The 26,857-nt window shown below is 37.0% G+C and overlaps 2 protein-coding genes across 5 annotated transcripts; one reads left to right on the plus strand and one right to left on the minus strand.

Moving 5' to 3' along the window:
• Nucleotides 1–4,281: 4,281 nt before the first annotated feature.
• LOC120779575 lies at nucleotides 4,282–5,937 on the minus strand. The gene is made up of 3 exons (XM_040111918.1): nucleotides 5,563–5,937; nucleotides 4,470–4,708; nucleotides 4,282–4,399 (listed from the first exon to the last, which is right to left on the minus strand). Exons 1-3 carry the CDS (start codon nucleotides 5,935–5,937, stop codon nucleotides 4,282–4,284), a joined length of 732 nt encoding a protein of 243 aa, XP_039967852.1.
• LOC120779475 (fatty acyl-CoA reductase wat-like) lies at nucleotides 4,757–26,857 on the plus strand. Of its 4 annotated transcripts, none has more exons than XM_040111751.1 (9): nucleotides 4,757–4,799; nucleotides 18,416–18,595; nucleotides 18,671–18,786; nucleotides 18,868–19,262; nucleotides 19,322–19,431; nucleotides 25,791–25,986; nucleotides 26,080–26,331; nucleotides 26,401–26,658; nucleotides 26,715–26,857. In XM_040111751.1, the coding sequence occupies exons 2-9, from the start codon at nucleotides 18,490–18,492 to the stop codon at nucleotides 26,800–26,802; spliced, it is 1,521 nt and encodes a 506-aa protein (XP_039967685.1). In that variant the 5' UTR covers nucleotides 4,757–4,799; nucleotides 18,416–18,489; the 3' UTR covers nucleotides 26,803–26,857. The 4 variants fall into 4 exon arrangements, with proteins under 4 accessions (XP_039967685.1, XP_039967687.1, XP_039967688.1 ...); XM_040111752.1 differs by lacking the exon at nucleotides 4,757–4,799 and adding an exon at nucleotides 18,171–18,195; XM_040111753.1 differs by lacking the exon at nucleotides 26,080–26,331.

Here is a 26,857-nt window from a genome sequence, read left to right on the forward strand (position 1 = left end):
AATTGGATTGTTTGTTGTTGTAACCATTTGGTGTTGAACATTGTGAGCAAATGTAAGACTGTCACCTTCTTTGTAGAATAATGATTCATATTTTGTTATTAATATTTTCATTGCTGCCCTTTCTTCACTATTTAGATGTGAGAAGTCTAAATTTTCAATAGCTGTTCTATTTATATGTGATAAATGACATATATTTACATCAAAAGGGTATTTAAAAAAAAAAATTTCTTTTGCCTATTTCTATATAATCGTCATCATCGTTAATGGTTGCTTTGAAGGCTTTCAAAATTTTTCTGCCAATGATCGCGTTGTAATTTTTGTTTTTCAAGTTGACCACTTTCCAAGATATAGTGCCGAATGATGGAAACTCTTTCGGAAAAGGTGTAATTATTTTATCTGTAATTTTATCTCTTCCATTTATTGTAGAAAAGTAAATTGGGGTCTTGAGACTTTCTAATTCAAAATTGTTAAGAGTATTCGGGCCAATTACACTAATGGTGGCTCCCGAGTCTATAAGACATCTAATTTTTTGGTTGTCTATGGTTAATGTAATTATTGGTAATCTTGATTCCGAGGCTCTTCGTGAAAATTTATGCTTTCATTTGTTCCGTCATTTTTATATTGATCTTCAATATTTTGAATCTCCATTCGTTCAGTCGGGTCAATAGACATATAGGACATTTTTGTTTGAGTTGAATTTTGCGAGTTATACTCTTTTGCAGTTTATCACTTATTATCATTACATTTGTGATAATTATTATCCGTTCTGTAACTATTTCTGTTCAATTTGTAATTGTTGCTACTCGATCAGTCGTACTTTTGGTTACTATTGTTGTTGTAGTTGTTATTTTGAGTCTTATTTTTCGAATTGTATTGGGGTTTACTTGTGGTCTTACGGTGGCCAAAAGCAATCGTATTATTTTCATCTAAAAGCTTGTATTTTGTATATTTTTCTTTTATTTGGTCAAGTGTAGTCGTTTCAATCATTAGAGCTCTAGTTGATGGATGTATTTTGTCTAAGAGAAGGTCAATTAAGTCTCGTTCTATATTATGTGGTTCATACATAACTTTTTTTTCATCGTCAAAAAATTGTAGTTCTAACAGATCGTATTTTGCTGTAATGAATATACTTAAAAGTTCTCGTAAATTACTCACTTTGATATATCTACACTTATTATATATTTCGCCATAAGTTGTCCTTGAATGATGATTTTCTTTCTATTTCTTTTTTATTTCTTCCCAAGTAGCGCTTTCCCTTATTTCACGGAGACATTTAGTTGCATCACCGCATATTTTTCTCTGGATTATTATTTGTAGTCCAAACTCCTGTACAGCTGGATCATCAGAACATAAGCCTAATGTTCTTTCCACGGATTTTGTAAACTGCATTAGATGGCTTGTTCCTTCCAACGGTTTCAAGGGGCGGAACTGTTGTAATATGTCTCTATTATTTAGAGATAAATATTTTTGTTGTACTAGGATATGTTTAATATATATAGGAATGTATAGGAAAGTGTGGATATGGAAATTGGGATATGTTTAATATGTATGTTTATTATTATATTATTATAGTGTGTTTACAATGTATTTATTTGGGTACGGAATGTAACTCGCGTGATCGGCGTGGTACAGAGAAACCAGTCGTCTAGCACCCAGGAGCGCAGCAGAGCGGGAAACGATATTGCCCTAAATTTTGAAATGTGATGTCACAAAGCTTTTGAAATTTTTCTTATTTCGTTAGTAATTCTATTTACTTGCTCTATCGTGCTATGTTTTTCACGAAACCCGAATTGGTGTTTTGGTATTATATTATTTTCGTGGAGAAAAGGAGTCATCTTTGATAGTAACACTTTTTCAAATATTTTGGAAAGACAGGGTAGAAGACTGATTGGTCTGTATGAAGACGGCTGTGTTAAGTCTTTCCCAGGTTTATCTATCAAGATAATCTGCGACTTTTTCCATGAATTAGGATAGTATCCAAGATTAAGAATTGCATTGAAGAGCAAAGAGAGCACTTCTACAGCAATAATTGGTAACTCAATTAGCATTTTTGGGGCAATATTGTCATGTCCTGGTGACTTTTTTGGGTTAAGTTCTTTTTTTATTCTAATAATTTCAGAAGGAGAGGTCTCAACAGACTCGAGTGACTCATTAATTTTGTGTTGTGTGTTGGGTAAGCTGGACAGCTCAAAGTTGTTCTTTGGGCCATTAGGTTGCAATACATTTTCTAGGTGATTTGGAAACCAAGTAGCCTTTTCCTCGTCACTACGAACCCAATTTCCACCCATGTCTCGTATAGGCATGTTGGAGCTTAAGCGCTTTTTTTAATTTACGTACAGCAGATTTTAATTGAAGCTGAGTGGAAGGGGAGCGATTTATCTGCCATTCTCTTGCACGCCTTTTTTTCATTTACAAGCTTTTCAATTTCTTAATTAGATTTTTCTGAAAACAAGCGGCTCATAGCTTTTGTTTAGTGTTGCTAATAGAGCCTATACACGAGCACACAAGTGCGTTCGATCGGTGTGAATTCGTTTGCCCATACACGACACACAAATCCATTTTGCGTTCGTTCTTCACAGAGTTAACATGTGCGACAGGCAAACGGAACATGTCTTCGAATTTAGTTCTAATGTAGCACTTTTATATATTTCTTTGTATTTCGATAATAAGTTATTCCAACATTTATTTTTCTTACACTATATGTATGAGCGCTTAGGCAAAAAGCGAAAACTTTGAAGCTTGATTTCTCGGTTTTTCATTTTTACGATTATTCTTAATTGGCGGGCAGGATAGAAAAAACCAAACGTCGTATGGAATTAGGGCAAAGTTTATTACCATTGGCATAAAATTATCTTCTATTTAAACTAAAAAAATATTAAGAAAAGTCTTAAAACTTGACTTATATTTTTAATAGCATAAATTAAATTTTTTTTTGATCAAAAGCCACTATTTATTCAATTTTTAATAAAATTTTAAATTTTACACTTTTTTTTGGAATTTTCTTAGTTTAGCTAGAAGATAAATTAATAAAAAATATGCATCTCTTTGAATTTTTTGTTTCCGATAGAAATTGCGACCTGCATCCTGCCCGACGTCCGAAAACTGCACATGCGAGATGCATCGGGCAATTGCAATTGAAAATGTGAAAGATGTTCAAATATATAACTATAAAGCCTAGAAATTTCGCTTGAATCAATTCTTTCTTTCCCTCCAAAAAAAATCCTCAAAAAAATCGATTTTTTGAAGCCTCGTAAAAAATCAAACATTTTCGCGAACATGGATCGGTACGCGAACAAGCCCATACACGATAAACCGCAAGCGCACACATACCGATCGAACGCACTTGTGTGCTCGTGTATGGGCGCTTTAAGACAGCTGCGTTAGTTATCATAACATTGAGTTCTCTTAAAGCGCCCATACACGGGCACACATGTGCGTTCGATCTGTGTGAATTCGTTTGCCCATACACGACGCACAAATCCATTTTGCGTTCGTTCTTCACACAGTTAACATCTGCGACAGGCAAGCGGAAAATTTCTTGGAATTTATACTTATGTGTATGAAAAAAAAATAAACAAAAGAGAAATACGAAAAAAAGGATTCAGGTGGCGGATTGGTTGAGTAAAATGTGTGACAGGCAAGCGGAAAATTTTGTTGCACTTCTTGGAATTTATATGTGCATTAAAAAAAATAAACAAAAGAAAAATGCAAAAAAAAGGATTTGGGTAGCGGATTGGTTGAATAAAAGGAATAATCGCTCTCATGTACATTTGTTAAAAGATATGGAAATTAGTAGTGCAAAAGATTTGAAAAACTTTTTGCGAATGGATGCAACTACTTATGGAATTCTTCTGAGCAGAATAACTCCTGCAATACAGAAGAAAAACACTATAATGCGCGATGCAATTACGCCAAATGAGAGGTTATCTGCAACATTAAGGTTCCTTGCTTCTGGACAAACCTACGAAGATTTAAAATTCTTAACAAATATTTCAGCCCAATGCCTTGGAAAAATTATTTTAGAGACCTGTGAAGCTATAGTTGCTCAATTAAAGCCATTTATTGAAGTAAGTAATACATACATACATACATAAACTAGTAGTCAATTCTCTAAGGACACTTTGTAAAAAATATAACATAACATAAAAGATTAAATACATTAATTTTAAATAAACAAACAAAAATTCAATATTGAGATCAAAATGTGGTGTCAATTCAGGTACACATTTGCATTTACATAAACATTGTTATACTATCTTTTTATTCAATACTATAAGTATATTATTCGCTAAAATCTTGGAACTCTGGGCTATCGAATAGATATTGGAATGACTGACTTGATGAAAGAGAAATAACTTCATTCGAAATTACTTGTATTGGTACAGCTGGTGTGAAGAATCTTGCGAAGTAGATGAACGGTTGTAAAGCTGATAGTTATGATGCGAAAAATGTGGCCGAGGATTTTCAACCTTTTTGTAAATGATGTTATGTTTAAGTTTCCCAATTGTCCATGTAATAAAGCCTCGTCAATCAATTTTTTAGCAAACAATTGCTGCTCCTTATTTAATTTCCGGTATGTTACAGCCCATGCTTCTCCATAAATACTCGCTTCATCTTTTTTTGGATTGCTTTCGGATTTATCCAAAAAGTTCACTGCTTTCATCAAGAAATCCTTTTCTGTGATCTTTTGCCTTTTATGGTTAGGTTCCTGAAAGAAAAAAGAAATACAAAATTATTTTTATAATTTCAGATGAGAAATAATGCCGAGGAATGGAAAATAATTGCAGCCGAATTTGAAAGTAAGAGGAATTACAACCACTGCATAGGTGCTATTGATGGAAAGCACGTCAATTCAATAAAACCAGCTAAATCCGGATCTTATTACTATAATTACAAAAAAAAATTTAGCATAGTACTGATGGCGATAGTCAGCGCAAATTATGAGTTTTTAGCAGTAGAGGTCAGCATGAATGGAAGAGCTTCTGATTCTGGTATATTTGGGCAATCAAAATTTAAATACAAATATGATGAAGGCCTCCTGAACCTTCCACAACCAGAAAAATTGCCACTTTCTGAAGATATTCTACCTTATGTGCTTGTTGGAGATGACGCATTTCCTCTTTTAGAAAATTTAATGAAACCTTATAGTCGTCGCAATTTAAATGTAGAAGAGCAAATATTTAATTACCGATTATCTAGAGCACGCCGTGTTGTTAAAAACTCATTTGGAATTTTAGCAAATCGTTTCAGAATTTTACATACAACTATGAATTTGGACCCCGAAAAAAGTGCTAAAATAACACTTGCATGTTGCTATTTGCATAATTTCTTAATAAAAACAAACTCATCTGTTTACTTAAGAAATGATGTAAACAATGATTGTGTCCACTTGGAAGACATGCAGCCGACGAACTATGGAAATATAACACAAAATTCTGCAAACATTCGTACCAAATTTTGTAACTATTTTAATACAGTTGGAGCCGTTGAGTGGCAAAATAAATTTCTATAAAATGTGAAAATAAAACTTTATAATGTACAATATATTGTCTTTTTACTTACTCTTTCTTCATCGTCACAATCCTCAAACGACGAAATTCCCTCCATTTGAATTTCTTGGTCCATAAGGAAATTTAAGCTTTCAAAGTACCACAGTGTTGGTATATAAATATTTTCTGCACTTGCTCCTGATTTCTCGCTTCTCCGAACTTTTTGCAATTCGCGTCTATAACATGATCTTAAACCATTATATTTTTTTTTGACGGTTTCTAATGTAGCACTTTTATCGATTTCTTTATATTTTGTTAATAAATTATTCCAACTTCTATTTTTTTCACTTTTATTTTTATACTTATCACTTTTCGTTTGCCAAATTGCCACTTCATTTTTTAAAAGATCAATAAACTCTGATACAAAATCTTTATTTACACTTGCCATTGTTCGTCCGCGATCTTCACTGTTCGGCGACACGAGAGAAATGAGATTTTGTGCGCCGACAACGCCATACACGATAAACATGTTCGCGCACCGATCGTAAAAAATCAAACATTTTCGCGAACATGGATCGGTACGCGAACAAGCCCATACACGATAAACCGCAAACGCCCACATACCGATCGAACGCACTTGTGTGCTCGTGTATGGGCACTATTATGCTTTCGTCAATATCTATTCCTGTATTTATTTTATGCTCAATATTAATGTGGCTACTCACGTATTTTTTGTATTTTAGCCAATTCGTTTTATAAGATGTTATACCCCCTTTTGGATCAACGAATATAGATTGCTTACATATCTTTATTAGTACAGGATCAGATCAGAAGATAGGTCAGTGCATGTATCAACTGTTCTGTGCGATGTATCTATATTTTTGATTACAGCAAAATCAATTAAATCTGGTATTTTATTACATCACTAGGCCAATATGTCGGCTTACCAGAAGATATTATCTCAAGGTTATTGTGCCTATTTATAATAGTGTGATACAGCATCGTCCTTTCGGATTAATTAGTCGAGAGATGGGAAATGTATCCTTTTTTCTTTGATTGAGTCCCCAAAATATGTGGGCTTTTACCCACACACTTGTATATTAACTTCGTTTATTAAAATGAAACTTGGATACTGCGATTTAATATTAGTTAATGAAAATAGTTTTTATAAAAGTAAAATAATTAAATAATTAAATTAACAGTTTATTTTGGAAAAATACGTCGCTTAAAATCTACGTCGTCACATGCGTACGGCTACGCCAGGGATAAAGAGATGCCATCTTATTCCAGTGTGAGAGCGTCTCAAATTATCGTTTGAACTCATGACTCAATTGTTTAAAAAAAAATTATGTAAAATATTATTATTTAAAAAAATTGTTATAATATAGCACGAACATTTTTCTTTGACTTAACAAAATTTCATCGATTTATCTCTAATAGTTAATGAGAAAATAATTTTACAATTTTATCATGCTCTAAATTTCAACCTTCAATAACTTAACAAAAAAAGAATTTTGACGAAATAACCCTTCCTAGTGAACTGCTAATTTTCAAAATCGGGGATTTTGCGAAATTTTCGTGGACCATTTGACGTGATTTGACCCATTTGCTTTAATTTTCATTGGTTAACATTTTTTATTATCGATCTTTAAAGGCGGCAAAAAATCGCTCCGTTCACAAATATTTTTGGTAGACTTTCAATATGGCCGTTTCAGTCATTCCAATTGAGGAACGTCCTTATTTCCAATGACAGGAGAGTTGGGCAACTCTTTATCCCTGGCTACGCATTCTCTCATCAAGTCGTCATCCATCATTGGCATTTTCGGGTTCGGAGTCTATTGTTCGAAACTTCTTTCGAAAAAGGGTTTCCGTGGTACTCAAACACCACATATATACAAAAGAAAATCGTGGTAGTTAAACTATTTATAATTCTAGAACAGCTCAACCGATTCGACTGAAAATTAGAATTATTATCTCTTTATGTTAAAAGTCAATACAATACATATATACAAAAGAAATATTTCAAATTATGTCTTCAAAATTCATGTTTATAAGAATTTTTTAAATATTTTATTACTTAAAAAAAATTTTAAGAATGATAATGATAACAACACATAACTACTGCAAGATTTCAATATTTTTCGTATACATGCATTATACTGATTGTTGCCTCTGAGAAAAACGTTTTTTTAAGGATGCACGATGTGGAATCGGTAATACTTTTTTAATATCACAACAGAAAACCGAATTGACAGTTGCATCGCCAAAGTAATGTGATTATGGGCGAAGGACCTACAGATATTAATAACAAACAAAACGCAACATCTAACATAAAAAATAGCGGAATAGCTGCAGTATTGATAAAAACGTAAATTACGTCTATATGTATACCCTCAGTTGAAAATTGGTTCACCTAATTCTATTCCGCGTAATTTCAATTTACCTTAATTATGCAGCGGTACACGTTTGGTACTAAAAATATTACAGGAAATATTACCATTTTGATTTGAAAATGTAATGGATAAATGATCCTCATCATGCAAATAGAATAGCTGCATTAAATTAAATTTCGAAATGTAGTCAATCAAAAACTTAAATATCATTGTTAAAAATCGTTCTATTTAAAACTCTTAAGTCTTTGTTCGCAAAAGACTCGCGGCAAACTTACCCGTTGTGTTGGCGACTACTGAGCGGCAAAAGAGACGAATTAAAAAAAGCGGTTGACTGGTACGTACGTATATGCGCACGGATAGAATAAGAAAGGGGCCTGGGCGCCGTCCGCCAGTCCCTTTTGTTCATTGTGTTCGGTGTCCTCGTGTGTGGTGTATATGATGCCGGTGTGTTGAGTGTGAGATGTGGATGATGTAGATGGTTTTGAGTATGGTGTGTATGTGGGGGTGTAGTGATGTTATATTAAGAGGGGGGTCGGTGCTCATTTAGCCATCCCGGCCCCCCTAAACGACTGTTTAGCCTAAAAGGCGCTGCAGCTGTTGCAGGTCCAGGCTGTCGTCGCCGCGACGAGGTTCCGCCTTGCTGTCGTGCGCCATGAGCTGCGGGTTGCAATCGGGGTATGCGGCCGCGATGGGTTGGTGGCCGATTCACTTCGCGTGCCGTGCTGCGGTGTAGCAGCGTGTGATGCGGCCTGTGGCATATTTGGCACAGCCCTCGTGACTCACACTCCGGAGTCGCATGTGTATGTGACAGGCAATTGTGGCAATGCCCGTGTGCCTGGGCAACTTGTTGCCGCTGCATGGGTCTCATACCCCTAAATATCCCGCAATGGTGTTGGCTATGTGGGCGTCGACAAATGGGGCACCTTAGGGTCTCCGAAGTCCGTGATTGGCGTAGTGGTGGTCGAGTGCCACTGCGAGGTACGGCTGGAAGGAGCGCTGCAGGCGCGGTTGCCGGTACAGGTGCCGGCGTTGTTGCTGGTACAGGTGCCAGCGTTGTTGTAGTAATAGTTGTTGTAGAAATAGTTCGTGGCGATGGTGTGGGCCCGGTGCGTGGCGCATTGGTGGCGCGAGCGGTTGTCGGGGTTGCGACTGGTGTATCTACTTCCATGGTGATCTGTGTAGAGAAGATTGTTAATGATACATATCTGTGTTATAAATTGATATGGGCAATCGTGCCATGTGGCATGAATATGTCGTCGTATTAATCGACAATTACTTGTAAGTATTCTTGATTATTTGATACGACGTGTTAATTCGAACGTTTGTTACGGGCGTGTTTTTCGTTTTAGTGTTTAATTTAGTGATTTTATTATATCGCGATATTATTGGTTTGGTTCTTTTGGTTTTCGGATTCGCGATTATCGGAAGTTGGCAAAAAGCATAGCTTCACGAGCGGTCTGGTTAGCGGTTTTGCGTACGGAGATCAACGATTCGTATGTGACCGTCGGAGCCGTAATGTAACTTTTCTATGCGGCCAAGCCGCCACTCGGTAGGGGGTAGGCAATCATCGTGAATGAGGACACAGTCTCCAAGTTTAGGCGCTTGTTCAGGAGTCTTCCAGCGGTATCTTTTGTGGAGATCCTTTATGTATTCGTTCTTCTTAATTCGTTCCCATCGATTTAGTAGGGATAGCGACTCCACGCTTGGCTCAGGAATGGCCAGGATGGGTGCTTCCTTGAGGAAATGCCCTGGAGTTAAGGCGGTGAGATCTGAGGGGTCTTGCGATAATACTGTGAGTGGCCGTGAATTGAGAACGGCTTCAATTCGATTTAATAACGTCGTGAACTCTTCGTAATTGAATTTATAATTTCCAGCTACCCGTTTGAAATGGGATTTGAAGCTTTTTACAGCTGATTCCCATAAACCGCCCATATGAGGAGCGCTTGGGGGTATAAATTGCCAATTGATACCTTGAGGGGGGTACTTTTGTACGATGTCGGATGACACTTGTTTTAAAAAATCCACAAATTGCTTTTCTGTGGCTCGTTGAGCTCCGATAAAGGTTTTGCCATTATCGCTCATGATTTTTGATGGGTAGCCACGTCGTGCGACGAAGCGAGCAAATGCCGCGAGAAAAGCCTCCGTCGTCAGATTACTACACAGCTCAAGGTGTACTGCCTTTGTCGTGAAACATACAAAGACAGCCACATAGCTTTTCATGAGAGTGGGAGACCTTAACATGGACGCCTTTAACTGGAAAGGCCCAGCAAAATCAACACCTGTAGTGGTAAAAGGCGGAGCAAAGTCGCAGCGTTCCGGTGGAAGTGCTGCCATAATCTGTGTTCGCATCTTCTGTTTGTGCATGGTGCAAATCTTGCACGTGAAGATGTCCTTCTTGATTTGCGGCTTAAGACGGGGGATGTAATACTCCTGGCGTACCATCTGTTGCATGAGACGATGTTCGGCGTGTAGCATTAAAATGTGGATGTAGTGGAGGAACAGTGTGGCAAATGGTGACCTCTCTGGGATTATTATGGGATGGCGTTCGTTATATGTTAGGCTCGAATTAGCAAGCCGACCATTGGCACGAAGCAGACCTTTCGTGTCCAGAAATGGGTTTAGAACTAAGAGTGAGCTCTTTTTATCAATCGGCTTCGATTCTCTTAGTAGTTATATATCGCGGCTGAAATAGCGCGCTTGTGTATATGCTATTAGTGCGACCTTTGCCTTTTGTAACTCTAGGTGCATCACTTTGTTGCATGGGAAATTATGTGATCCTTTTACTTTGCTTTTGAGTTGCTCGATAAATTTGAACATATAAGCAACTACTCTGAGAGCTTTTGGAAACGATGAAAATCGTTCAAGGATGTCGGTATCATCCAATAATGTGTGAAAGGTGGCGATTTTTCGACCTTCTGGTGCGATAATGTTGCGCATGGGGGATTGTGGCCAAGAGTCAGGAGATTCTATCAACCATCGGGGGCCATTCCACCAGAGGGTGGTAGTGGCAAGGTGCAGTGGCTTGCACCCTCTTGTACCTAGATCGGCAGGATTGTCAGCACTGGCTACGTGACGCCAAGTGGCTGATCCCACTAGGTCAAGAATTTGAGACGTTCGGTTAGAAATATACGTCTTCCATGCATGTGGTGGTTTTTCCAACCAGGCTAGTACAATTTCTGAATCGGACCACATATATAGTTTGCACTTTGTCATATTTAAGTGCATTTGCACCATGGCTACTAATTTTGAAAGTAGTAGTGCGCCACATAACTCAAGTCGTGGGAGACTTATAGTTTTTAAAGGTGCCACCTTAGCTTTTGCTACTAATAAGTGGCTTGTGGTCGTGGTGTCACTTTGCGTGCGCACATAGATAGTAGCGCAATATGCCTTTTCTGAGGCGTCACAAAAGCCATGTAATTCGACTTTGTGTTCGGGGAAGTAGTTTACCCATCGTGGAATTTGTATCTGAGAAATATCATTCAGATTGTTTGCGAACTGGGACCATTTTTCTAAGCGAAGAGGTTTCACTTGTTCGTCCCAGTCGGTTCCATCTAGCCATAGCTCTTGTATTAAGATTTTCGCTTGGATCATTATTGGCGAAAGCCATCCTGCGGGGTCGAAAAGTTTTGCCACCGAGGATAAAATCTGTCTTTTCGTTATGGCTGATAATGCGGATATGGACTCTGTCGTGTATGAGAACTGGTCCGATATCGCATTCCATTGGATGCCTAGTGTTTTTGTTGTACTTTCCTTTTCGAATATAAGGAAATTAGTGTCCAACAAATTTTCGTTTGGAATATTTTTGATTATATTTGGGTGATTTGCCGTAATCTTTTTTAATGGAAACCTTGCGGAATTGAGGGCTTTTATTACCTGTGGTAAGGCCTCGTATGCTTGTGGAAGAGTGTGACTTCCAGACAGAATATCGTCTACATACGTTTGAGTTTTCAACACTTCAGTTGCCAGAGGAAATTCTGACTTTGTGTTGTCTGCCAATTCGTGGAGTGTTCGAATGGCTAGATATGGTGCACAGTTAACGCCAAATGTAACTGTTTTTAGTTTGAAGTCGCGTAAAGGACTTGTGGGGGATCTTCGGAACATAATACGTTGAAAATCTTGGTCGTCTTTATGTACGACTATTTGCCGATACATTTTTTCAACGTCCCCATTGAAAACGTATTTGAATATACGCCAGTTTAATATCAGAAGCATTAAATCTGGTTGCAGTGTGGGTCCCGTAAATAGGATATCATTTAGGGAATTCCCTGAACTAGTGGTTTTCGAGGCATTAAAAACAACTCTTACTTTTGTTGTTTTTTTGTCTGGCTTCACTACTGCGTGATGTGGCAGATAAAGGGAGTAGTATTTGCCGTTGACGGTTTTCTCCCCTGGGGTTACTTCCTCCATGTGATCTAAATGGAGGTATTCTTCTAACACACCATCATACTCTGATTTGAGTTCACCTTTTTTAAGTAGGTTTCTTTCCATACTTAGAAACTGCTGAATTGCAGAGGTGCGGGAGTGACCTAAGGCGAGTGTGTTAGGAAATTGTTGCTTAAGTGGTAATCGTACGACGTACCGACCGTTTTCTGATCTAGTAGTTGTGGCTTTGTAAAAATCCTCACAATACTGATCTTCAGGGGTTGTGACTGATATGGGGGGGAGTTCTTCTAATTCCCAAAATTTTCTCAATTGTGAATTGAGGTACTCATTTGAGACTTCCTCAACTTGAGTTGTCAATGTTGTGACTGGTTCCGCAACTAGTCCGCTTAGGACCCATCCGAAAATTTATTTTGTGCCAGAAGTATTTTGGTAATTTTCTCAATACCTAGATCTATTTGAGCGGGAGTGTTGCAGTTGGGGTCTGCTAACTTAAGGTGTGAAACCTTTTGCCAATGCTTGCTATTTATATGATAGCTTGGTAGCATGTTGGTTAATTGCGGTAAGACAATAGCTTCTGCTTGTATGCGCTTATCCGCTTTGGGGGAAAAGAGGGTAATGGGGCAGATTTTATTTGAGTTTTGAACAACTCTTCCGCCCATTCCCGTGATTTCAAAGTTGGCCAGTTTTGTTGGTAACTGTAGCCTGTTTTGTGCCCGAGACGCTATAAATGATCGTTGTGATCCTTGGTCTATTAAGGCTCTGAGTTTGAACAGTTCTCCTCGGTGTTCGATGGAGACAACTGCTGTGGGTAATAGTACCCTACTGTGGTTTTCGCTATGTAGCGTTTGGGTTTTCATCGCCTTTGAGCAGCATGGTGCTTCTTGGCAGTTTTCAGAATTTGTTGTTGCAACTAATCCTGTTGCTCTTTTTACGTTTGCGCTGTTTGGGGGTGAGCTGGAATAATTGGTTATATGTAACATAGAATGATGTCTTTTATGGCAGTAAACGCAATTAAATTTGCTTTCGCAATCTTTAAGCGTATGCGCATGTGACAGACAGTTTGTACATAATTTTTCGTTCTTACGAAATTGTTTCGATCGCTAACATTCATTTTTTTGAATTTTTCGCATGATTTTAGTTTGTGACCTCCTCTACAAAGTTCGCATGACGTTTGCTTATATTGTTCAGAAGTGAACGATTGATTTTTAAAAAGCTTCTATTTAAATTATTGTGACTACTTGCTTGGGGTCTATTGAAGCTTCTATTGAGGTCGTTTTGAACGTTTTTCGTTCTGACTAGTTTTTTATCTACCCTTTCTGCGATTTCATATTGGGTAGTAAGAAACTCTTTCATTTGCTGCCACGTTGGGCACTTTCTACGCGATGAGAGCGATTGCTCCCACAAAAGTAACGATTTTTCTGGTAATGCAGCTGTGCATATATTTACCAGAATGGGGTCCCATTATCTGTGGGAATATTCTGTGTTGATAAAACAGACAAACAATTTGAAACCGTGGATTGAAGCTTTATGAATTCTTCACTGGTTTCTTTCTGAATTTTTGGTAAATTCATTAGTATCGTCACTTGCTTGTCGACCAATATTCTCTCGTTTTCGTAACGTGCTTTAAGAGCTTCCCAAGCAAAATTGAAATTTTCGTCATTGAGAGCGAACTGTTTGACTATTACGCCTGCCTGACCTTTGGTTTTGTATCTGAGGTGATACAATTTCTGCGCTTGTGATAATTTAGGATGGTTTATGTACACAGCAGTAAACATGTCCCGGAAGGACGGCCACTGTTCATAACCACCATGAAATATATCTGTGTCGCATACTGGCACTTTTTAAGGTGAATGCCTGAACTTGCCTCTTGGGCTTGTCTTTGTGGCAGCTCTACCCTCGGTTGTGGAGTAGGTGCAATTGCTCTTAAAAGCTTTAGTTGATCAGAAATCATTGCTTTTGTGTCTTCGAACTGGTCTAGGCAGTGTTCATACTTGGTGTATGCCGAGGATTTAAAATTTTCCGGTAGATCTGAGTCGTCAGATTCTACGATTGCGTCATATGCCGCTTGGAGACGTGTCCAGAAATTGTCTAAATTATCCCTTTTGATTTCTAAGACCGATTCAGAATTGTCTTGAATCGGTGAAGATGAAAATCGAGTGCAGTATCGTATCAAACTGTCACTCTCAGCAATGAATTTTGTATAAGAAATGTCTTTACCCCTCTTTAGTTTTGTAGCACCTTGCTTTGAGCGTGTAGCTTCAGCCGGTGTACACGGACTTTTTTCGTCTGTAATCATTTTTGGAACTTTTAGCAACTGAGTTGTTTTAGATTCCTTTGAGTCTGAGCTCATTTAAAAGATGTATATAATAAATCAAAACGTCTTAGTGAAAACTAGACTTTTAGATGTTTTGAAAATATTTCGTATATTAAATGTTGAAAAGAGGACTCTTTTGTATACAAGAGTCTCAAAAAAATCAATATAACCGATGGGTTTTTGATAAACCGAGAATCAAATAATATTTTCGTTTATATATGTATATATTTATGTATATGGTTAGACGAGAACTCTTAAGTAAATAAGAGTTTTGAATGAACTTGATATGACGAGAAGCTTTACGTATTTAATAGTGTGTGTAATCGCGAACTCTTTTAAGTTAATAAGAGTTTTGAACGAAATTTTTAGACGTGAACTCTTTTAAGTAAATAAGAGTTTTCAAGTAAAATATTACGCGTATGCAGAATATCGTTTAAATTTGATTTAATTATTTATTGTTGACCGGAAACCTTTTATATTTTTATTTTTCTATATATATTTGTTTTATATATTTTTTATGTCCAAATGTCCTATAGGGTATACCTATAGGTGGATATTTTATTTATTATGTGCTAATGAGCGCTCGTATTAGAGGTCACTGCACTTTGTACATATGCATGTATGTACATATGTATTACGCTTTTGTTTTTTACACAATCCTGCTTGTTTTTGTTGATCAAAATCAGAAATATTGCAGGAAATATGCCAATGTGGACTTTGAATATATTTTATACGCAATCCTGCTTGGTTTTGTTGGACGAAACCAAGGGGTATCATGGAGAATATATGCCAATGTGGACTTTGAAGCAGTAGAGCGTATCTACATATGTAACAATACACTTACATATGTACACATATTTAAGTATGTTATCAACTCTTTTTTTGTTATAAATTGTACCCGATGTCGATCGGGTATGTTTTGTAGCATATATTGTATATATGTGTATGCGCCCGTATGTATATATATATATACGTATATATGTATATATGTTCGCGGTACGAAAAAACGACGAAACGCGAATCAACCGACCGTAGGTAATTTTCGCAAATTCACTTGTTATTAAGTATATAATTTGTATAAATGCGCCGCATATACATACATATGTATGTATATATGTTCGCAGTGAGAAGAGGCCGCGAAGAGAAAGACAAATATTTCAATTTTAGATGTATGTATGCGTATGTATGTTAAATATACAGATTTTATTGTGGTTAAAGATGGTTATGGTAGTAAGTGAGCGAGTTAGGCTCTTTGTATGTTATAAATATTTAATATGCGACATATATGTATGTATGTATGTACAATATAAAAGATGTTATTTTCATATGCTTTGTTTTTTTTTTTATGATGCCGTAGCTTATATTAAGCGATCCTGCTTATACTTGATTAAGTATAAGGGGTATTGCTGGAAATTTCTGCAAGTAAATACTTGAATGTTTTATAGCTTTTTGGAATAGGTTTTGTGTTTTAACACAACGGTAAGCATTCACCGACAATCAATAATCCGCTATTAACAGTTTTATATAACTGTTTTTTTTTTTTTTTTTGTAGCGGCTTTTCGGTTTTTACCGAAAAATAAACCGAAAACGGAAAACAGTTTGGTAACAGTTTTTTTTTTCGACCGTAATCTTGGTCAGAACCGCTAATTTAAATTTGTGATTTCATACCATACATATATGTATATAAATGTAAATATTATAAGAAAACGATACACTCACTTGGATTTCCGCCAGGGGCTTTTGGGGATAATACTTAATTGTATGAGTGTATGTCTTAATTTGCGAGTGGCTGTGCTTGTGCCTGTGTCTGTGCCTGTGCCTGTGCCGGTTTTCCTCCCTAGTTCTTGGTGCTGGTGTTGTTGTGAGTTCTTCGTTCCTCTTTTTGTCTCAATTGGGTTTTTTTTTTTTTCGTTGTTTGTGGGTTCTATCCCAGCACTTCACTTGTGCTTCAATTTGCGCACCACGATTTCGTCACTTCACTGTTGTTTTTTTTTTTTTCTTGTAACTGCACTTTTTTGTTAACTTTGTCGTATGTATATGAAATTTTATGTATATAATTTTTTTATATTCTTTGCTTTTTTCTTCTACTTTTGTCACCAATGGTTTTTTTTTTTTCACTTTTCACCAGCGCTTTGACGAGATTTTTTACACAATTTTTTCACCTTCTTTTTTTTTTTTTGTTTCGGTTCCAGGCGTGAACGCGGTTTTGTTCTATATATGTGTATATATATTATTTTTCATACGGTTTTGTCACCAACGGGTTTTTCAATTTTCACAATGCTTAACCGTTTTTTTTTTTTTTTTTGGCACTTTGCACGAATTTTGTCACGATTTCTTTCACCGTTTTTGTTTTTTCTGGCACTTTTGTTTTTGTTTTTGGGGTTTTTTTTTATTTTTTTTTTTTTTTATTTACACCAACGGTTTTTTGGAACCGTTTTAAAATAAGTCACGTCACCACTCTTTTCACAATTATTTGTATTATTATTATTTTTTTTTTTTTTTTATAACACTTTTTTCCTAATTTGGTTACCGCGTTACCGTGACCGATTTTTTTTTTTTAATTGTTATTATTATAATATTTTTTTTTTTTTTTTTTTTCCACTACTGCCGTCCGGTACGGCTTCGAAGGACCATATTTAAAACTCTTAAGTCTTTGTTCGCAAAAGACTCGCGGCAAACTTACCCGTTGTGTTGGCGACTACTGAGCGGCAAAAGAGACGAATTAAAAAAAGCGGTTGACTGGTACGTACGTATATGCGCACGGATAGAATAAGAAAGGGGCCTGTACGCCGTCCGCCAGTCCCTTTTGTTCATTGTGTTCGGTGTCCTCGTGTGTGGTGTATATGATGCCGGTGTGTTGAGTGTGAGATGTGGATGATGTGGATGATGTAGATGGTGTTGAGTATGGTGTGTATGTGGGGGTGTAGTGATGTTATATTAAGAGGGGGGTCGGTGCTCATTTAGCCACGTTCATTTCAAATTTGAAAGTATTGTTAAAATTTTAACCCCGAGCATTCTTACACCGGAAATAATAATTTCGTTTTTATTCATAAATACAATTTTACTGTATTGAATAGTTTATTATGCGTTAGCCATAGCAACGCATGGCCGGGGTCCTTTCGTATGTAATATAAACTTAACCGTAGGGACTAAATATTGTGCACCAACCCATTAATATAATATAACTTTTAAGAAAACGTGCCCAATTAATTTCATTAAGTTACCACACATTTTCACCAACCGAAATCATTATATGGGGTATATTACGGGAAGAAAAGGTCTGGACTGATTGCATTAATTTTTGACATTATTCAGGTATACTTTAGAACTTATTTTCACGCAATTTTATAAATATTAGCATATACATATATGAAGTAAATTCAGCCGAAAGTTTCAAAATCCTCCGATTTTATCCATTTTAGGCACAAAGCTACACTGTTATTGCTCTATTAAGCTCCAGCGTTGGCCGATATACAATTCCATTGACAATTTTTTATTACATACCATCTATGAAAATTCTATGAGGCCTTACTTAAAAAGCTGAATATCTCGAGAAGTATTAATGATAGCGATTTTGACCTCGGACCTTTTTTGTAACAAATAAAATTTCCTACAGGTTTGTGATGAATATTTTTTCTAAAACTCTTGTCATTTACGAAATATATACAAAAAAATGCGGATTTCATGGAAAAATCAGGTTTAGAGTAGTGTATTTTCAGGGATCTCTTAGGGTAATTCCAAAGAAATTTCGTATAGAGACTGAAAAAAATTAATAGTTAAAAAAAAAACACCCTAATGTACATGTATAAATAAATTAATATTTTATGCTTTTCCAGCTTATAAAAGCGCTTTCACTATTTTCGATTTAATCGTCATTAAAGTAAAAACAGACCAACAACAACAAATAATTATGCGCATAAGCGAGTTAATGGTAGAAGAAAAGGCAACTCCACTTCAGCACTTCTACGAGGGTGCCAATATACTAATAACTGGAGGAACAGGCTTTCTTGGAAAAAGTGAGACGGGTTTTGTAATTATTAAACAAATATGTTTTGATATATTTACTGACTTTTATATTCCGTTTTTTATAGTATTACTAAATAAATTATTTACGTCATGCCCTGGCATAGAAAATATTTATATTTTAATTCGTAAGAAAAACAACAAGGATGTGCATACACGTGCGGAGGAGATATTTGATGATCCGGTAATCTACTCTATATATTCACTTTGGAATTTACGTACACCTTTTTCAAAAAAATTGCTTATAATTTTCTTAACTTAACAGATTTTTAATGTTATGAAAAAGGTGGCACCTAAGTTTCGTCATCAGTTTCAAGGCATTGCAGGGGATTGCTTGTTGCCCGACTTGGGTCTTAGTCGAGAAGATCGAAAGCTGCTTATTCAACGGGTGAACATAGTGTTTCACATGGCAGCAACCGTGCGATTTGATGAAAAATTGAAAATTGCTATGCAAATAAATGTGAAAGCAGCGCGCGATATTATGTTGCTTTGTAGTGAAATGAAACATCTAAAAAGTGTCTTGCACGTCTCCACAGCATATACCCAATGTCCCCTCCGCCAAATCGATGAGAAATTTTATTCACCACCTAGTGATTCGAACGACTTAATACTTTTGACAGAATGCATGCCGGACAAGCTACTGGAATCAATCACACCTGTGTAAGTTTGTCTAAATCCCGTTCACATTCAACTTACCTCTCATCTATAAATGAATCTAGACTATTGGGTAAATGGCCGAATACTTATACCTTCACAAAAGCTGTTGCTGAGGATATAATAAAGATATACGGAAATAAATTGCCAGTAGGGATGTTTCGGCCTGGCATAGGTAAATCTTTTATGTTATTATATTTTTTGTCTTCAACAGGAAACAATTGCAACATGTTGCGCGGGGTATAATATTATTGTTCACCTAACAGTTGTTCGTAACACGTAAAACTATTAGAGATAGATACGGAGTTATATATAAACATAACCAATATAGTATGCGTTCACTCGGCACATGTTTTTAAGTGAAGTAAAAACGTAATGCATTTCTACTATATATTTTTAGGTTCAGAATGTAAAAATAAAACTGAATATTCCTATTTTCATTTTTGTGATAACGAGATTTTAGTGTAACACCAAGTAAATACAGGCACCATAAATTCGGGTTCAACTTTAAAATTTATTACAAAAGCATTAACAATTATTTTGTTGTGTAGCTCCGTTGTTTTAAAATCTAACTCAATCGATTTGGCATTGATCTTACCAACTTATCTGTGTCCTCAACTGTAATCCGGGGCCATTCCGAGGGCTTAACACTTCAAATCATCTTTATTTGTTATTTCTGACAAATTCTTTTTTCTAACAGATACCAAAAATATCAGGTGATTGGAGGGCAAATTTAATTGTCTTGGATATGTTGGTGCCCGACTATGATGAGGATTGAATAGCAATGACCCGCTTAAAGAACAACAAAGCGGCAGGAACCTATGGATTACCGGCCGAGCTATTCAAATACGGCGGCGAAAAACTGACAAGGTGAAGAAACTTATGCTTCGCAAGTTATGGTCGGATGCAAGCCCGCCGATTAGAACCTAAGTATGCTCGCACAAAAATGGGGACGCCAAAATCTGCGCAAATTACGGTGGGATAAGCCTCCGTAGATTGTAAAAGACTGAAATCCACCGTCAAAAAATTGATTGGACTGTGGTGGCTTTAGACCCGGAAAATCTACAATCGACCAGATTTGTCACCATGCAACAAATCTTGTAAAACACTCGTGAAATGAAGATCGACACACACCACCTCTTCGTCGATTTTAAAGCCGCCTTCGAAAGTACGAAAAGGAACTGCCTCCATATCTCCTGTCATCAAACAAACAGTTATGGCATTCGCGACTTGGCTCAGGCGTCACTGTTGGAAGTTACAACTTTGAAGTCGTATATAACTTCGTCTACCTTGGAAAAAGTTTCAACACCAACAACTTTATCAGCCTTGAAATCCAACGCAGAATCACTTTTGCCAACAGCTGCTACTTTGGACTGAGTAGGCAATTAAAAAATAAAGTCCTCTATCGACGAACAAGGGCGACGGCGAAAAGCGCAGACGATGGAACGCTGATCTGTACGAGATATATGGCGACATAGACATAGTTCAGCAAATCAAGAGACAGCGGCTGCGCTGGTTAGGCTAGAATACTCCAAATGTGAAAGTTTTCGATTCAGTACCCGCCGGTTGAAGCAATGGAAGAAGAAGACGCTCCGTTAGAAAGATCAGGTGGAGATGGACCTGCCTACACTTGGTCTTTCGAATTGGCGCTAAATAGCGAAAAGAAGAAATGACTGAGGCGCTGTTGTTATTTCGGCTATAATTTGTTTTTTTAAGGTTATATTTACGTAATCAATAATCTTTGTTTCCAGGGTTAACTTTCACTACATCTATATAAATAAAAATGAATCGCCAAAATGTATGTACGCTCATAACTCAATAACGCCTGGACCAATTTGGCCAATTCTTTTTCTTAAATGTTCGTTGAAGTTCAAAGATGGTTTTTACGGCGAGAAAAATCGAATAATTTCCGGAAAACCCCTAAAAACAGCCTTTTTCTTTTCCCCATACAAACGTTACGTACATACATACATACATAAGTATGTACATATGTATATAAAAATGAATGTTTGTTTGTTAGTAACACTAAGAGAACGGTTGATGAAATTTTTAAATGTTATTTGTTGTGGATCGGGAAAGGTTTAGAAACAAATACTTTATACTTTCCATGAGGAGAAGTCGGAAAATTGGACAATTCCAAAAATTAACATTTTTCATACACATTCCTGATTCAGAGATATGTAGATCCAAAATTATACGAAGTGGTGAAAACCAATATGGTTCATGGACTTTGGGAACCTTACAATCCCACTTTAGTTTGTATGTCTGACAATAAATGCACGAAACACTACTCATGTGCTTTTCTTTCGGAAACGGAAATGGGAAATGATGGATATTCACTGTATCGGCGTCGCTCACCAGACGATAATGGCAGAACATTTAGCATTTAGAGTCGTGAATATCGACGTTAACAACACATCGAAGTTGAAAACATATGGATCGTACCATATTCGCCACTTTTGTCTAATTAACATTCAAAACTAATGTCAATGTTGAATATTGTAGATTGGTGAAATCGATCAAATACGTTTGCAAGCACGTCACCAAAGAAAGCAACATAGCGGTTATTGGCATTGAACAATATGAAATCAGCAGTATCAAATGGGTTGATATGTGAACCGCAATAAAGCGCTTTGTAGGATGTTTACTTTTGCAATTCATGAAAGTTTTCCGACTGTTGTGCGTCTCGCGGTTCAACTTTATTTAAGTCATTGCGTATTGTGAATGGTACAGTGTGTGCAACTTTTTGAGAAGCATGCCAGCAGTTGCGTTTGCTGGAACATGCTAATCACTGGAAACAGACGAAGGACAATGCAATAATTACTTCGCATGCCACTGAAGTTCGCATAGTTTTCGCGAAGATCATTTCGACATATCAGCCTTCAAATTCGCGTTAATTATGGGATACGAAAAAATGACATTGCCGATAACATTTTACATTGTATTCGCTAAGAATTGGAAATGGGCAAATTTCGGTTGATACTTCCAGTGGTTTGATATCAATTTCACATCCCTTTTGTCAATTCACTTCAACGGAAGATGAACTCGTCACGAATGTTTATCCGCACATTGGCAAAATTATCGTAACTGCAATTGCTTGAGTGCACGCGCAATTTTAGTTGCCGAAAATACCGATGTTAATGACTTAAACTGGAAGATTCAAAGTCAGATTTCGAGAGGTTTGCGCTCATATAAATCGTTCGATCGTCTTGACAAGAAAGACGAAACCGTAAATTATCCAGTGGAATTTGCAAATTCTTTGGAGAGCCTTGGTAGCATACCATCATTGCATCATTTGCGTCTCAAAGTTGGATCTGTTATTATTATGTTTCACAATCTTCATGCGCCGAAACTGTGTAATGGAACCCTACTGATAATGACGCAGTTATCGAATACAAGGGACAGCCATTTCATTTCAAACGTATTCAATTTACAGGGAAAATTGGCCGGATGTATGTGGCGTGTTGACGAGTTGGAAACCCATCTTCTTTGTATGTTTACGCACCAGAACAGAAATCAAAAAAAATATGTTTATTAAGCTGCGCTACACTAAAAAAATGTAGAAAAATCGAAAATAAATCATTTTCGACACAACATAATTTCAACTTTTTTTTCATTTCAAAGCCTATAATTTCACGCAGGACAACGACTGAGGGGTCAGCTAGTTTATTATAAAATTACGTAATTCAGGGGCTGATAATGTTTTTTGACGACCAGTTCCGTTTTTTTTTTTTTTAAATTTCTTACCATACGCTGGTTCTAATACGTTTTTTCAATAGTTTGTTTTTCTGAAACCTTTGTCATCTTTCCACAATTTAATCGTTATTTTTTTCCCAACGAGCTTATTTCGTTTTCTTTGGGTTTATTTTTTTTAATATTATTAACACACGTCATGAGCTCTTAGTTATATTAAAACACAATAGAATGTACACAAAAGAATACAAAGTCATGAAAAGTAAGGGTATTTTCAATTCGAGCAAATTGAACGCAGACTTTGGGGTGCATATGTTTACTTTTTCTTACACTAAATTCTCGTTGTCACAAAAATGAAAATAGGAATATACATTTTTGTTTTTGCATTTTGAACTTAGGAATTTAAGGAGGAAATACACCCGAAAAATTTGTACTGAATTATCTATTTTTATTATATTTTCATTTCACTTAAATAAGTCAGGTAAAACCAGACTTTATTGGCTATGTCTACATATATATATAAATGATTTGAGATCTTGATGTCTGTACATTCGCCCGTCTGTCCATGGAAGCGATAACTTTAATAAAAACAGGTACTTTTATGAAATACATACGTATGATGATGTAGGCATTATTATTAAACCAAACTAATCAGCCGCTCAGATCTTATGAGTTGTGCCGGTTTCAACGTAATACGTAAAAATCGCGAGCAAGATAATGGTGGTGGCCTAGTCTTCATATTGCACAACACCGTGCAGTAGCGTCTAATCGATGAAGACATCGACCGCAGGGATACTACCCTAGAATGTCAGGGTATAGCTATCCGATCAGGCGATGTCGAGCTCGAAATATTTAATATATACATCCCCCCATTTACATGTTGCCCTACAGGATATCACCCGAATATAAGCGCGCTACTTCGTGGTGAAAAAAGTCTGGTACTAGGCGACTTTAACGCGCACCACGATCTTTGGCATTCCAGCCTGCCAAACGATCATAGGGGGATGGAGCTGGCGGAACAGATTGACGATCCGACATTCTGCACAATGAATGTCGAAGCCCCCACCAGAGTTATGGGCACCTGTAATAGTTCGCCCGGTATTACCATTGCTAGTGGTGGTCTGATAAATAGCATAACCTGGCGACCTATGCTAACTCTCGCATCAGACCATCTGCCCATAATTATCTCGATCAAGAAACCTCCCAATTTTGTTTCTGTGAACAACCGTCCCTTCCTTAACTTTAACAAAGCTAACTGGGTCGGCTTCACAGAATTTATTGAGACCACCTTCAACGCTCTACACTTTCCTACGGACGTATGCGATGGCGAACGTCGATTCCGCAAGGTGATCACAGCAGCTACTGCTCGCTTCATCCCGCCCAATTTCCCAGCCGAAGCAGTCGTTTTAGCTAATGAGCGCAATACCTTACGCCATGCCGATCCCGGGGATCCCCGAATAAGGGATCTCAATTTGGAGATTCGAAGAATGGTAAACCACCATAAGCGGACGAAATGGATAGAGCACCTGAAGTCCTTGGCCCTGAATCAACATGCTTATACTAAAGCATCTAGGCTCGACGAGAGTAAGCTATCTCACCAAGGTCCTCAACCTGTCGCTGACCACTCTTCAAATACCCGATGTGTGGAAAGTCGGAAGAGTTTTCCCACTACTGAAACCTGGGAACAAAGGGGAGACCTATCGTCCGATAACTCTCCTCTCCCCAGTAGTGAAGACACTTGAGGTCTTGCTACTCCCGACTTTTACTCACCACCTGAGCTTAGAGTCATAAACGCTCAGATAGTTCGTGGGCTCAATCAGAAACCACCATGTGAGAGAACGATCCTCGTAGCTTTGGACTTGTCAAAAGCTTTTGACACAGTCAACCACACAACGCTACTGCAGTACATTGAGAAAACCACACTTCCTCCAGGGCGGAAGAGGTGGACCATGAACTACCTGAGCGGTCGTCAATCATCCGTTGCGAGGTGAAACATATAAACTGAGAAGAATTAAACAGGAGGTTCCGTAGGGTGGTGTCCTCTCCCCATTACTGTTTAACTTTTACATCTCGAAACTCCCACAGCCACCAGAGGGGGGAGGAGCATCAAAAGGGCTTTCCTTGACTACGTCGACGACATCGTACAGTACGCCGACCGGACTTCGGACGCAACAGACTTCCGACAGGTACTGACCGCCATTCACAGTGGAGCCATCAACACCTTCACCGACTCCCTTCTCGTCAATGGCATTCTTAGTCAAACCACTACCCGTCGCAGACGAAGGGCTCGAGTTGCCGCGAGAAACGCGAGTGACTGGGTTGAACCGGATCAAAACTTCCATTAGTCCCCATATACCTAATACAAAGATTTATAAACTTCCGGGTAACTTCGTACCGCATATATCGGCCAATATGTGAGTTATCTTAATTAAATTGAGAGAACGTGTTTCTCATATAACGGTGAAAACTCGCCCTAGACACCATACTAACATGCCATATGTAGCTGAAGATACTTCCGTGGCTTTCATTCTTGCAAGTTCCAAGAGTATAAAATGTTCATTTATGTCCGAACTTAGGTCCTCTTTACTTGTGATGAAATAAAAATGTTTGTGATGATTTTGATAACTTAAAAATATAACTTAATCTGTAGAATTGCAAAGCAACAAACTATGTTTTTATTGATTTGCAAACATAAAATTATAATAAAAAAGGCCTTTTAAAAAAGTACATTTTCACAGTTCTGAAATATTAGTGCTCAATTTAAATATGCATGTATCATTTTTATGTTTTTACGATGTGAGAAGTTTCTTTAAGCAAATTTTTTAAAACACTTTTTATTAGTAATTTCTACGTATCGCGATCCCGTTTGCGGTTGGATAGACAACTTTTATGGACCAACAGGAGCTATTGCTGGAGCTGGCACAGGTGTCATACGAACACTACGGTGTGACCCACGTGCTGTCGCTAATATGGTTCCAGTTGATTTATGTGTGAATAGCATAATTGCAGCGGCATGGGACATATCACAAAAACACAAGTAAGATCGATATGTGTTAGTTTATGAATTAAATTTACTTATAGTACATAAGGAGGTCTTCTAAATTTTTACGGTCATTTACTAAATCTACAGTATCATCTCACTTGAAAAAGATATACCAGTTTATAATTTCTGCACATCAAAATTCAATCAGCTGACTTGGGGCGATTTTACTACCAAAACAACGAAATATGGCCTAATGTACCCCACAATCAAAGCTCTTTGGTATTTGTGTTACGCCAATACTCCGAACAAGTTTCTGCACTTATTGTCAATTTTTTTTTTGCACTATGTTCCCGCTACTATTTTTGATGTATTTTGCATGTGCATGGGAAAAAAACCTCGGTGAGACTAAAACGCTATTTTAAGATGTTTACTAATTTGCTTCTTCTTCTTTTTATTATTTCCCTTAAGGTTGCTAAATACTTACAAAAAAATTCATAGATTTATGCGTGTGATTGAATACTTCTCAATGCGACAGTGGGATTTCAAAATTGATAACGTGATCAATCTGTGGAATCGCCTATCCGATAAAGATAAGGATATATTTTTCTTCGATATGACACAATTAGATTGGGATTTATTTTTACAGCAATACTTCCGAGGTATACGACAATATTTGTTACATGACCCACTTGATACAATACCGCAGGCACTTGTAAGATGGAATAGGTAGGCTGTATTTCTACAATAATGCTATAATGAATAATGCAATCCTTGCTTTTTAGGCTATATTGGTTGCATCAGTGTATAAAGTTACTTGTATTATTCTTATCAGCTCATATTATTTGGTTGTTTTGTTCAAAACTCTGCTAAGATAAAATTAATAATTACGTATATTGTGACATTCGAGTAAATAAATTTTGTATTT

This window comes from Bactrocera tryoni, unplaced genomic scaffold (assembly GCF_016617805.1).
Source record: "Bactrocera tryoni isolate S06 unplaced genomic scaffold, CSIRO_BtryS06_freeze2 scaffold_11, whole genome shotgun sequence".
In the NCBI taxonomy this organism is placed as follows: Eukaryota; Metazoa; Arthropoda; class Insecta; order Diptera; family Tephritidae; genus Bactrocera; species Bactrocera tryoni.